The 14,710-nt window shown below is 44.7% G+C and overlaps 1 protein-coding gene across 1 annotated transcript; it reads left to right on the top strand.

Annotated features, from left to right (window-relative positions):
* Positions 1–1,195: 1,195 nt before the first annotated feature.
* enc3 (ectodermal-neural cortex 3) lies at positions 1,196–13,960 on the top strand. Its single transcript, XM_039766764.1, has 3 exons — positions 1,196–1,318; positions 3,830–5,638; positions 13,408–13,960. Exon 2 carries the CDS (start codon positions 3,851–3,853, stop codon positions 5,618–5,620), a length of 1,770 nt encoding a protein of 589 aa, XP_039622698.1. The 5' UTR covers positions 1,196–1,318; positions 3,830–3,850; the 3' UTR covers positions 5,621–5,638; positions 13,408–13,960.
* Positions 13,961–14,710: the final 750 nt, after the last annotated feature.

Raw genomic sequence — 14,710 nt, 5'->3', positions numbered from 1 at the left:
AAAATGCTGAGTGACTGATTTTAATGTATTACCTGAAGGGCCATGTAGTAGTATACTTAATGAGAGTGTAAAAGCAGAGGATTGATTTATTTAATCATCTTATGAAACTGCACTTAATCACCTCCTTGTCCAAAAGGAGGTAAATCAGTTTTAGGCATGTGGCAGTGCCAGGTACACTGGAAGCAAAAAAACCTACCTCGCTAACATTCCAGTCACAGGTCTGGGAGCCTGCGGGAATCTCCAGTTAGCCACATACAGTATATTGCACTTCAGAGCAGCAAACAACACTCAGGAACTCGAGATGCCTCAGAAAACGAAAGCAGACTGACTGCCTCTAAATCTCCGACCAGGCACGCACACTGCGGGTCTTCTGGGCACCAAGTGGGTATTGTTAACCACTACTTGTTAAATGACTCATACGAAAGAGCCTAGGGTGCAAGAAATCTAGATAGGTGAGTAGCTCGGTTGACTTTTTAGCGTGCTGCGGTATCTCTCAGCTTTTATTTGGAAATGAAGCAAAGCTGTGAGGAAATACTTACTTGAGGGATGAATTCGAATAAGAGATCGCAGCCAGTAAGCTTCCCGGCTTTTGCTTTTTTTTTTGGTACATAACATTCTTAACCCGGCTTATTCCAGTTAAGGGCCGCCGGACGTCGCCAGACAACATCAAGAACAAAGCAGGAAACAACTTTAGACATGGTGCGGAATTATCATAGGTCACTCGTCCCCCACACATACAAACATATACGAGGTCTTATGTTGACCCCGAGTCCTCTTCAAGTAGTTTAGTGAAGTCTATATCGGATATAGGAGTATAACAGTATATGGCATATTCCCTGGGGACTTCATGGGCATCCTCCTGGGAACGGTTAGGATAATTTCTGGCATTCATTCAGTCCAGATTAGATATGCCGGGGAGTGGCATTGCTTTTCTCTAGACTGGCGATCGATCCGGGCTACGATCGATAATAAAATCGATTAAAGAAAAAGGTGGATAATTCCGGGAACATAAACCTATTTCTAATGTCTAATGGTTTCTACTTTGCTCGTTTCGGTAGGCGTGGCATCTTCATAAAAGGCGGGAGCTTGTTGCTCTTTCACTTTTTATTGGTGCCGCTCAGTTTCGGGGGTGTGGTCAAGAACCGCCTACTTTGTATCTCTAAGGGCTCCGGGCAGTAGGCGGGGTTTAGTTCGACTGTTTGATCCACACACGGAGGAGTTGGCTGTGAGAAGTTTCCAGGACGCGTGCGTTCTTTCTGTCGTTTAACTTTTTCATTTCTTTGCTGTGGATAGTGAAACGGCGTGTCGGCACTTTTGGGTAAGTAGCAGGAGTGAAGTAAATGAGTCGGTACCCGAAACTGATGCGCATGTAGTCGTTTGTTAGGCATGAGGGTGCAATGGAGTCGCCATAATAAAGCGGTTGAGCTGAGGAGGTTTTGGGAGTGAAGGTGGCACTTTGTGAGGTAGCTTGCCAGGGGAAGACCACTGAGCAGAGAAGTCTGTGAGATGATGCCAACTATTTGTGGTACAGTTAAAAAGGACCTGGGTGTTTGAATTGACCCAATCAATAGGCGTCTTCGTCTAAAATGTGCCCGAGACTAATTTGTGAGGTGTTTTAGTACACATTCTGCAAGGTTACATGTTTTTTCTTATTTTGGGAACATGCCTTACATTTAAAATGACGTGAGGACTTAGTGGTGTGGGTATGGTATACGGGAGAGAGGGCGCATTACTAACAGTGAGTCATGTAGCAGAGCTCCATAATTCAGATGGACATCTCGCTCCATTCCGCGGTGAGCCACTTCAGCTGCTGAATTGAAGGTATTGGTGAGGAAGAAATAAGTTAGAGGTGAAGAAAGAGAAAATGATGATGTAGGTAGTGGGTGGGAGAACAAGCTGCAGGTAAAAGGAAGCTTGGGTGGAAATGCAGTGATGGACAAAATGAGAAAAATGTGTGACCCATCAAAAGATTTCCAACACCTCAGAAAGCAAATGAATGTTAACAGTTTCAGGTTGCGCTTAATTTTTACTCTGTTGTTGGCAGTGTAGCCTAGTACACTCTTAAAAATAAAGCTGCCAATGTGGTTCTTCAGAGCGATGCCATTGGGAAGCCATTTTTGATTCCCAATAGAACAATCCATGTGAAGGTTTGCGAGAGAACCTTTCAGTAACGGGTTCAATACATATACCCATGAATAGCTGATAACAGATTTGTGAAATCTCAGTGGGTTCCTGATTTTAAAATGAAGCATGCTGCGTGCAATGACACATGCTTCGTTCAGGTTTTCTTCATCTGTCAATATCTTGCTAGGTTGCCTGCTATAGATTACAGGTTTCTGTTTTGTCCACGTATTAAGAAGTTTTCAAAGCCCAAAGAACGAAACGGTTCTTTGTCAAGTAATAATTGACAAGGAACCACACAACATAGTAAAGTGCTATAAAATAACTAATATTTTTAAGAGCACTGGTAAGACTGTAAAGTCCATAACAGATCTACCACTGACTGAATGGGTGACCCAAAGTTCTCTGCTTATAACTGCATTAATACTTGAGTTTGATGTTTAGGCATTTAGGCATCATCCTGAAAAGTATTATATAATGCAATGATTTATTCATTCATTTCCGCCAGTTATGTGGAACTGGGTCATGGGGGCAACAGTCTTAGCAGTGAGGCCCATACGTCCCTTTCCACAGCCACACTTGCCAACCCATACCAATGCGTTCCCTGGCCATCTGGGAGAGTGATGAGGAATTTCGTTTGAACTGGGAAGTGGGAATTTTCCATTGGAATGCCCCCCACTAGTCAGATTTCCTACTCAGAAATTTGGGGCTGGTCTGTCAAGTCTGATTTCAGATTAGGGCATCAATCCAAATGTTAGTAAAAGCAGTAGTATTATACTGTTTATTAACATTTCTGTCATACACATGATATTGTTCCTCAGTCCTTGGATGACATGGTACTGCTCAACCTCTGTCCGTGGATACCATGCTACAGTGTTTGAATGTGTGATGCTTTGTTCAATAGTTGTCTGTATTCCAAAATAGCACAGCACCGCAGAGGTTTTCCTGGAAGCATCTGTAATGTTTTTCCGAGTGTTTTATTGGGACTTGGTTAACTCGGGTGTGGCATCACTTCCAGCTCCAGCATCCAACTTCCGAGGTACACAGAATGCAGCAGTAATCCTCTTGGCGAGGCCTAGGTCGTTCCCAGTTGGTCATGCCCATTAAACCTCCACATGGCATCCAGGAGGCATCTGTATTAGATGCCCGATCTATTTCAGTTGGCTCCTCTCGATGCAGAAGGTCAACAGCTGTACTCCTAGTCTCTTCCAGATGTCTGTGCTTCTCACCCTGTCTCTAAGGGCGAGCCCAGACACACCACAGAGCAAGCTAATTTCAGCTGCTTGTACCCTTTTGGTAATTCCCCAAAGTTCATGAACATAGGTGAGGGTAGGGAGGTAGAGCAACTAGTACATTGCAAGGTTTGTCTTCTGGCTCAGCTCCTGAGCAGTAATTGTGTTTTAAATTTAGCATTTTGGGATATGTTTTATTTACCCTGCTAGTTTGGCACCTGGTGCAATTATTTGACAAGTTGCGTACAAAGAGACGCAACATACTGCTAAAAAGTGGCATTTAATGAGGGAAAGCAGGCTATGTTTTCCTTCTGCCTCTATGCTGTGCATGTGGGTGTGGCACCTGGAGTCTCCTGGCATTTGGCACTTGGGACCCCATTTTTGTAGCTTACAAACTACAGGATCTACAATCTTTAAAGGCAGTTAGACACAGTGTCTCAATCCTAATAAGTTCTTTCTCCTTTCCCCATTTCTAGGTGAAAGCAGCCCTGCTGACCATGTCTGTAAGCAAACATGAGAACAGGAAGTCCCGCTCCAGCTCGGGCTCCATGAACATTCAGCTGTTTCACAAGCCCACACATGCCGACAGCATGCTGACGCACCTAAACCTGCTGCGTAAACGGCAGCAATTCACAGATGTGGTACTGCGGGCAGGGAGCCGCTCCTTCAACTGTCATCGGGCGGTGCTGGCCTCATGCAGCCGCTACTTTGAGGCTATGTTTTGTGGTGGCCTCCGCGAGAGCCAGGATCCTGATGTCAACTTTCATGACACACTTCATCCTGAAGTTCTGGAGCTCCTCCTGGACTATGCATATTCGTCCCGCATTGTTTTGAATGAGGAGAATGCCGAGTCCCTGCTGGAGGCTGCAGACATGTTGCAGTTTCACGACATCAAAGACGCTTCTGCAGACTTCCTGGAGAAGAACCTGCACCCCAGCAACTGCTTGGGAATGATGCTCCTTTCTGATGCTCACCAGTGTCATAGGCTCTTGGAGCTGTCCTGGAGAATGTGCCTGGCCAACTTTGCCACTCTGTCTAAGACTGAGGACTTTTTGAGTCTCCCCAAGGACAAGCTACTGGAACTGCTTCTAAGTGAGGAGCTGGAGGTGGAGGATGAAAGCCTGGTGTATGAGGCTGCCATGGACTGGGTGAAGTACGACCTGGACTCTCGGCGCAGCTCTCTCCCTGATCTCTTGCGTTGTGTGAGGCTGGCCTTGCTCCCTGAGCCATTCCTTCGGAAGAATGTGGCATCGGAGGCACTGGTGGCAGGTCACAAGGTGGGCAGAGAAATAGTTGAAGATGCCATGCAGTGTAAGTTAAAGGTCTTGCAAAATGACGACCTAGTGACTGGCTTTTGTGCCCGACCCCGCAAAGTCAGTCAGGCCTTATTGCTGCTTGGAGGGCAGACACTTGTTTGTGACAAAGTGTACACAATCGACCAAGTGACCAAGGAGATTGTGCCCAAGACGGATATCCCTAGCCCTCGCAAAGAATGTAGCGTTTGTGCTATTGGTCGCAGGGTGTATATGACTGGAGGGAAGGGCTCTGAGAATGGTGCATCCAAAGATGTGTGGGTATACGACACCCTCCATGATGAGTGGTCCAAAGCAACACCGATGTTGGTTGCCAGGTTTGGCCATGGGTCGGCTGAATTAGACTATATGCTGTATGTAGTAGGTGGCCATACAGCACTCACTGGCTCCTTCCCTGCCTCTCCTTCTGTGTCTCTCAAGCAAGTTGAACAGTATGACCCTCAGACTAACAAATGGTCCCTCATGGCCCCACTGCGTGAGGGTGTCAGCAATGCTGCGGTCGTTGGTGCGAAAGGGAAGCTGTTTGTCTTTGGAGGTACCAGCATTAGCCATGACCGCCTGCCCAAGGTGCAGTGCTTTGATCCTGGAGAAAATAGGTGGACTGTCCCAGCAACTTGTCCCCAGCCCTGGCGCTACACAGCCGCTGCTTCTGTGGGAAGCCATCTTGTGGTGATTGGAGGGGATACTGAATTTTCAGCCAGCTCTGCTTATCATTTCAACAGTGAAAACTTTCAGTGGGTCAAGTTTGGTGATGTTGTGGCCCGGCGAATAAGCTGTCATGCTGTGGCTTCAGGCAACAGACTGTATGTGGTGGGTGGCTACTTTGGTGCTCAAAGATGTAAGACTTTGGACTGTTACGATCCTGTAACAGACTCCTGGAGCAGCGTCACCACTGTCCCTTACTCCCTCATTCCAACTGCTTTTGTCAGCACGTGGAAGTATCTGTCAGCATAGTGTCCTTGGAGATCCCAGGTGAGTAGGCTATGAATGTCAGTTTAACAGGGAGAACTGCATGCAAACTACTCCGCTTTGAGTTGGGTATCGGGTAGGGCAACTAATGAAGGTGGGTAGCATTACTTGTGAGGTATTTATTTCTCACATCCTGTGATAAGGGTGAACGGTAGCAATGTCATAAAAATGTGGGGTCCAAGTAACTGGTGTAGCCTTCTTTAGGGCTTAGGCCTCCTACGAGTGGAGGTGAACCTCAGCTGACCTAAGTAACGCACGGTAGTAAGTACACACACAGAAAGCATCCATACTTTGAGCAGATCGCTTTTGAGTGTGCGACCATTCACGGCACTCTGTCTGTGTGAAGTTTGAATATTCCTCTCACACCTCTCATCACCCATTGTTTGGTAGACCAAAACTGAATGAGTGTGACCGGTGATGGACTGGCATCCTGTCTAGAGTAGGCTACTACCCTTGGCTCTGCACAAACTTCTAATTGACAAAGCAGGTTGAGAAACTGGCAGAATAAATGTATGATTTCCCCATTCATGAGATTGGAAGCTTTGAAAGAATTTATGTCTAATTAGAATGTGATCAATGAATGGCACACTTTATTTAATAATAAAATCCTGTTTGTAATATGTAGCTAGATTGGTTGAACACCAGTAAGATGTAACGTGGCTTCATCCAATTCATTCATTTCCTCCCATACTTCAAAGGTTTAAAGGTACTTGTGTACTTAACGGACGGCAGTGAAACCTCCACCCCCACCAACTTTAAGGTTAGTATTTGTAGTTGGGGTAGGCCAGTCTTTGTGTCACGATAATAGATTTGTGTCATTGATAAAAAGTACGATGACACAATGCAGATTTAATACAGTATTAACTATTGGCGTCTTCAAAAGCTGTTTTACCATTTTGCATTGGCGCTGCCATCAACCTAGACGCTAGTGTTGGACTCCATGATGGAGGTTTCACTGCCGTCCGTTTAGTACAAAAGTGCCGGTTTAAAAGTTAGCTATTTGTGCCCTGGGCTTCAGAGCCTGTCCCTGCAGTACTGGACACAAGGTTTACTTTCACACACCTCCAAACTGTCATTTTTAGGGCAGTGGTGTCAATTCCAGCTGAGGGACACTTGTGTGGCTGCAGGATTCTGTTCAAACCAGTTTTATAGCTAGTTAATTCACCTTTTTCTGGGGTGTTTTTTCTACCTTAATTGGATATTAATAATGATAATTAACAGTGAGTATAATAAACAGGGGGGTTAAATGACTCACGGGGGTGACACCAGACCCATAATCTTGATCATTGTGAAATGATGTCCTAAATAACGAGAACATCTGAAGAAGCAGAGAGTGAAAATGCTCAGAGTCAAATCACATTTATTCATCAATACTTAAAGTACAGAAATTTAACTTGGCATCTTTGAAGCTGCTTGTAACTTAACACAACATCACAAACAAAAGTCATAAGTTTAAATAACAAACATTACAAACAGTTTTTAAATAGTGCGATTATGAAGGAGCTATGCAAATGAAGGCGTGCGTGTACAGGGCAGTGGTTCCCAACCTTTTCTATGCCCCGCACAAATGTCTGATTTATGTTCACACCCCCTACAAAGGATAATATCACATTTGAAGATGAACACATCAAATTTCTAAATATTGAACCACAAATAGTGCAGGTGAACAAATTGAACTTAACAAATGAGCCTTTAAGTTGAGCAATTTATCTTTATAAATCTAAATCATTTTGTAAATGTGTACCCCTTGAAGCTTATACACTTGCTTGATGATCTGGGGTTGGCATATCCCACAAAGCATCAAGCACCATGAGAAAATGACACATGACCAATGATTGAGGGGTCTGGGGGATTGGAGTCTGCTGTGAAGCAACAGGTGTGGTGCTGATGAGCTTTGTGCCTCGATAACGCCTGCGCTGCAGTTGAAATGCAGATGTGTCGCACGGTTAAAATTGCTGCACTTACTGCCAGCAGGGGAGATGGGCCGAGTGTAAGCAGCAGGTGTTGCATCCAGTTCAGCCCCGCTTGTCCCTCTCCACACCCACTCGGCAAAAATGTCTAATCAAACCTCAGAATCGGTGATGTTTTATGATCAGGACTTGCACAGAAATCAATATTAGACCTCGCCCTTTTCTTCAGATCATTACAAGCTCCGAATTCTGTTCTCTTTAACAAAGATATTCATCTTTACGAACGCTCCACCCGCAGCAGGGAACCCATGAGAACGCGCAATTCTCTGGCTCATTCACAGTTGACAGATCTGTGCCCCATGCTTGATTCTTTTGCACCACGATAAAGTCAGACAACACACCCCTTTCAGTTTTGGTGAATTACGACGCAACCTTCCTCTTTGTCGCTTGCCCAGAAATGCCATCTCGCACCCCCAGTTGGGATCACCGGGTATAGTGTGGATGTAAATGCACACACATCCATGTATATGCCGTAGACACAGAGGCACCTTCATACATTAGTGAGGAATGTGTGCTAAATGTCTGGTTTGTGAGGGCTATGGCTCTGAGAAAGAAACCGTGTAGGTGTCTGTTAGTTTAAGTTGACCTAAAATGTTTATCAGGTGGGGTTTTTTCAAACCAGACAAACAAGACCTGGGTGAGATGAGTCCATGGAGATACCTCTGACATGGTTTATGACACTAGAAGCATACAGGTCTGCAACAGATGGCAGGGTACAGCCATTTGTATTCTCAAAAGACCTCACAATGCTCTGTAATTTATTTTTCGAGTGCACTGTTGCTGAACCCAACCAGACAACGATGGAGAACGTGGTTGCACTTTCAGCTATGACGTCTAGAATTGCACAAGGATGGGCTGGAAATGCTAAATTTCTTTAGTTGACGTAAAAAGTTCAACTACTGCTGAACCTTCTTAGAGATGGAAGTGGTGTTAATGTCCCAGCTGAGAGTATTTGTAAGTATTCCACCATATTGACTGAGGTCGTATTTCACTGTCTTGGTGGTGTTGAGCACCAGGTTATTGGTTGCTCACCAAGACACAAGACGAGTTGCCTCCTCTCTGTAGTCAGTTTCATTACTGTTCATAATAAGTCCAGTAATGGTGACGTTATCTGCAAATGTAGCGATTTTTACTGAAGTGTCAAGAGAACCTGCAGTCATTGGGTTACAAGGAATAATTTAGGGGAGAAAAGTACGCATCCTTGAGGGGCACCTGTGCTAATACAGAGGCCATCTTAGATGTGGGAGCCCATTAGAACATACCACTTCTAGTTTGTCAGAAAACTGTGAAACCATTTACCAGTGGAGGCATTCAGCTCAGTTTGTAGACGTTTAGTTGACAACAGTTCCGGGACGATGGTGTGAAATGCTTGAACTGAAGTCTCCAACTTGTATTCATAGTCCAGACATTCTAGCACAAACTGAAGGCCCCTGCTAATGGCATTATGCACAGATCTATTTGCTCTGTCTACAAACTGAAGAGGGTCTAGGTGGGCAGCAGTAACAGACTCCAGACAACAATGGTGAAGAAGAAAACCTAAAAAACCGAGATCAAGAATATTACATACTAGCCAACCTGCGGCGTACCATACACCGCATAATCAGGCCAGTTTTTTAATGATTTTTAAGCACAGGGAGAAAAGTAACATTTGAAAAATCGGTAATGTAATAAATCAGCAAGAAAAGTAACATTGTAACAATGCACGGAACGAACCAACACACAATCGTCCGTGACTGAAAACTGGTGGACCGCCATCGCGACGGAGGGATGGGGGTGGACGGCGCTCAGGCACGGAGGGTGGAACAGGAGGAGAGGAGAAGGACGTCCATTCCGCTCCCTCCGTGTAAAACAGTTTGCTATGGTGCACACGGTCATGCTTCATAACCGTAAACTCGGTTTGTAAAGACTGCTTACTTCATTGTGTTTTAACTTCAGTTGTAAAGGATTGTTTTAAGGATCCCATGGGATACCCTTCACAAACCGTTTTACACGCTGCATATGGCGATTCACCTCCGTGAGAAACATGCCTCAATGAACAGTCAGCGTGGCTCGGAGGTGCGTGTGGCCTCTACGACAGACGAATATAAATGACGCCGCTTTTTCTGTGTCGTCACGTCCGAGTTGGTGGGCGTGGCTCTGTGAGTTGTCGTCGTATCCAATGGTCTTGGAGTTGGTGGGCGTGGTTCCTTCCTGCGTGCGCCATAGGTGTCTTATTTGTCAACGGCTTAGTGAGTCCCTGCCCCTTCCGGCGTGCTTTCCATGGGTGTCTTGCCTTAGTGAATTATATGCAGTATATAGATTCTCCTTTTAACACAAATACAAGCTTTCTACATTCCGATGCAATTTAGCAAACCCAGTTTTGAAGTTTGAGGTATGAAGCCTTTCATCATTTTGTGTTGTTTGCTCTCGTGTCTACTTCATCATTGCTGTTATACAATTAAACAGGAGAGTTCCGTAGAAAATGGTGAATTAAAAGGAAAACTGAAAAAAATAAAAACTACTCTTTCTCAATTTTACGTGAGTGTAATTCTCGCACTAAATCTGTTTTCGAAATGCAGAATAAGAGAAAAAAAAAAGATCCATTAAAGAATGAGATCAGTTAGAGAGAATATGACTCACTGATTGTGAAAACATTTTGGAACAAAAAGCTGCAGCCACAAGGGGCCCTCAGGACTGGGATGGGACGCCACCGTTGTGGGGTGAGGACGTCAAACTCGGATCCTGGAGGGCTGTAGTGGCTGCAGGTTTTCATTCCATCTAATTTTACTTAATTTGCATCCAATTACCGCTTCTAATGGAACAGACATTTGCCTTTATTTAGTTGACTTGCTTTTTAATGCTAGTTTCACATTACATGACTTCCAGTTGAAGGCGATATCAAACTTTATGACTGCCGTGGCTGATCGCTGGGTATGTCAAATTATGTGACTGTGGGATGAATTTGTAGCTCTGTTTCACATTTCCAAAGTATCAGAAGCTCCCCCTTTTCCTGACAGCCAAAAACGTGCTGCCTGACCGAGCCGGTGGCCATGCAATGGGTACAGTGAGTTCAGCTGCAATCTCTGTATATTTTTTTTTTCTTTTTTGCTATTCTATTGACATAAATTAAACACCCAACATCATAAAGACGAGCCTCTCTTCTGTTTGCAAGGTCCAAAACATACACATCGGTAACGTGAACTACATGACGGGCGATTACATGAATGCACTGCAATTGCCACCAACTCACTAAGACTGCGTGAATAACGTCTATGACTAACACAGCCTTAACACCAGGAGTCCTTCATCGTTTAGATACATTTTATTAATCCCATGGGGAAATTCAACAACATTTATTTATATAGCACTTTTTCATACAAAAAGTAGCTCAAAGTGATTTACATAATGAAGAATAGAAAAATAAAATTAGTCAACATTAATTAACATAGAATAAGAGTAAGGTCCGATGGCCAGGGTGGAAAGAAAAAACAAAAAAAAAAAAACTCCAGACGGCTGTCGGATGCATACAGCAACAGAAACATAAAAAAAAACAAGAGTGCAGACTCACAGGACAGATAATACAATCAGTCTGACGGTCAGTCATTTTCCAACCTGCTAAATCCTAACACAGGGTCACAGCGGGTCTGCTGGAGCCAATCTCAGCCAGCACAGGGCGCAAGGTGGGAACAAATCCCAGGCAGGGTGCCAGCTCACCGCAGGTTAATACAATCAATCAACTGAAAAATCAATCAAATGTTTATTGTGCAGATTTTTCAAAATGAAGTTAACGAGCACATTGAGTGGAAGCACTGGCTCTTCTTGGCACACCCTGGTGAAATGAACCTGTGGCTGAATGTGCTCTAGGACAGCACCTCCTGGAGGGGATTTTTCATGATGGCATCCAATTTTGTCGCCATCCTCTTTTCCATAACATCTTCCAGTGTGTCCAGGGTTCATCCTGTGAAGGAGCAGATAAGTCTATTCAGGCATGTTGTGTCTTTTGATCTCAGAACACCACACTGGCTACTATGGACTGGTAGGACATTTCCCTCAACTTGCTGCACACACCAAATGACTCGGAGTCTCCTCAGCAAGTCCAGTCTGCTCTAACCCTTCTTATGCAGCTCCATTGTGTTGTCAGACCAGTCCAGTTTGTTGTTTATGTGAACCCCCGGGTACTCTGCATCACTTCCATGTCCTCCCGCTTGAATGTTGATGTTCTCAGATGATTCTTGGTGCGCCGTAAGTCCGCCACCAGCTCTTTTGTGTTGCTGATGTTGAGTTGCAGGGTGTTGTCCCTACTCCACAAAATAAAGTCGTCCACAACCTTCCTGTACCCTGTCTCGTCTCTATTAATAATGCAGCCTGTGGTGGAGGAGTTATCTGAAAATGTCTGTAGATGGCAAGCACTGGTATTGTGCTGGAGGTCTGTTGTGTAGATGGTAAGCAGGAAGAGGGACAGGACAGTCCCTGAAGTGCTCCAGTATTACGCACCACCATTTCTGATGCACAATCCATCAGCCTTGAAAACCACTGTTTGTTGGTCAGGTAGTCCGTGATCCAGGTGATTGTGGGGGCATCAACATTCAAAGCCTTGAGCTTCTTCCCCAGCTGATGAGACAGAATGATGTGAAAGGCACTGGAAAAAACAAAGAACACAACCCTGACTGTGGTGCCCACTGTGTCCAGGTGGGAGTAGGCTCAAGAGCCAAACCATAATGAGATATAAAATGAGTCAACATCTAACCAGCTAACTTGAGGGTCTCCTAGAGGGCCACCATTGTTGTTCGAACAAATTTCTTAATCAGACAGCAAATTTTGTTCTTAAGAAAAATTTAATTTGCCGTCTTGTCACTTATCAAACAAGCATCAAATTGTACAAAACCAGCTGAATTTAATAAAAATATAAAATGAAGAGTAATATGTTTATTTTTAAGAAATCTGTTTACTTTATTAAATATTACAAGTTCACAATTGCCCAATTAAGAACAAAAAATTACTTGAGCACTAAGACTTTGGCAGATTAGGCCCAGCCAGAGCTATGGATACCACTGAAAATTCCTTCCACATTTACAGATTGTCATAATGTTAACACACAATACCACCTTTTTTTCTTTTCACCGTATGCCATGCCAGTGTTACTTTACTTATTTGGCAAATGCACGACTTGCCAGCTGGGTGCTTGGTGGGTTTGCCACAGTTTACACCATTGTGTTTGTCCACACTGCTTAAGTGGCCAACCTTGCTGGCCTCCATTTTGTAGCTGCCAGCAGTTCAAAGGCAAGCCGCAGTTTACTTTGAAGGTGGTTTCCTCTTTCAAGGGTTTAAAGTCCCCTGCATGTGCAAGAGCAACTTGCCTGGGCAAAGAAATGCAGGATAACAAGCCACCATGTTTGAACAGCATGGCTTCGTTCCTCCTGTTGTATGAGGATAGCCGTGCCCAATGCCCTACACACCTTGCCTAAACAGGAGTCGGGTTCCCTCTGGCAGTGCCCAATGCCCTACACCCCTTGCTCAAACGGAGGAGTCAGGTTCTCTTTAGAAACGCCTCAACAGATGATCATCACAAGGATCAAAGACCATACGAGAGATGTGGGGGAGGACGGAGGTGTTTATGCATTTCTGTTTCAGGGGCCCGTATTTACCTGCTGACATTTCTCGGCCAGAAGTCCCCCGTGCTGTATCTTTGATCAGGGATAGGCAGCTGTACCCGCTGTTTGCTTTTTCTCTTAGATGTTTGTGTCACTTTTGCTTGGTGAAGTGGGTGTGGGGACCATATAGCACTGCTCTATTTATTGCCCTTCTGCTCCTCTTCTTTTGCAGGAATGTGCAACTGGAATGTGGCGGTCACACCAGGCTGGGATTGACTAGAAGTTCCCAGAAGCTCAAAAGTGCCTCTGTGTGTGTGCATGCCCGCACAATCACCAAGAGTGGCCATCCCTTTCAGGCCAGATGCCCTGGTGTCCTTCCACCCATTAGTGAACAATCAGAGTGCAGGACAGATTTATCTCGGAAGCACCACAAAGACGGCTCTTGGAAATGCAGGGCGGTGTTATTTAAGAGTGCTGTTCAGTCCTCTAGGAGGCACCAGGAGGACACGTCTCAGGAAATTTGAGCTGTGCCCCAGCCCCCTTGGCATATATTTTATTTCTTTGCTAATCTCAGGGTAGTGTGGTGGTGTCCTTCTTTTTGTTTACTTTTTTCGGGTTGTGACTGAAGCTCCCGTGCTTCAGAGACCCACTTTGATGAATGTCATTTTGGATCAGTAGCCGCTTTCTAATCTGTGTATTTGAAATTTAAATTGCGTTCATTGCTGCTGCTGCTGTCACGAAATGTTGAATGGAATTAAAAGCTGATTGTGGCTCAGGTAAACCAACCTTGCGTCTGCTGGTCTTTAATTTCTCTGTGACTTTAGAACATGGTAAAGAGTGGGGCATTTTGATCTGAATGCAGTGCCACCCAAACACGACGTAACCATTTCCCTGTGTGCCATAACCTATATAAATAAAAGATGGACGTCTGTTTGTTTGTTTCCTAATCATGTAAGATTGGCTGAACTGATTTTAACAGAATTTTTCATGTGCCTTGCTTTTGGCCCAACTTAAAATACGGGGGATACGTCGCATCAGAGAGAGGGGGTTATAATGGGAGGGTCAACTCAAAAACGAGAGCAGACACACGGACTACAATTCCCATCAGGCAGCACGAGCACACAAAGATGTGGATATCACCGTGGGATCGCACAAAGTCCTGGCCAAAGTAGAATCTCGTGTGAGACCACAGGTATGTGCACTGTTTACTTCTCCATTAATCTGGCTTCATCTCACAAGATTCCAGCTTTTGTCCAAGACTACATCTTTCTGTCATCGTGGGTTGTGAATTTCCTGCAGGCAGTCTTTCCCCACCATTTATTTGTGCCCAGGCCACATCAGGTACTTTGTCTAGTGGCTTATGAAGTGTAATCATCTAGTCGCTATGGTGCATTCACAAAGTTTTTTGTCCTCTCCACTTTTTTCACGTTTTGTTATGTTGCAGCCTTAGGCCGGGTTTATACTTCATGTGATGTGATGTGTTCGCATGTGGATGCTTCTGCTATGCAGGTGTTATTACTGTTTATACTTGTGCG

Source organism: Polypterus senegalus, chromosome 10, assembly GCF_016835505.1.
Source record: "Polypterus senegalus isolate Bchr_013 chromosome 10, ASM1683550v1, whole genome shotgun sequence".
NCBI classification, from domain to species: Eukaryota; Metazoa; Chordata; class Cladistia; order Polypteriformes; family Polypteridae; genus Polypterus; species Polypterus senegalus.
Note: the sequence above shows the minus strand (reverse complement) of the source record. Positions and strands in the feature narration are given on the sequence as shown.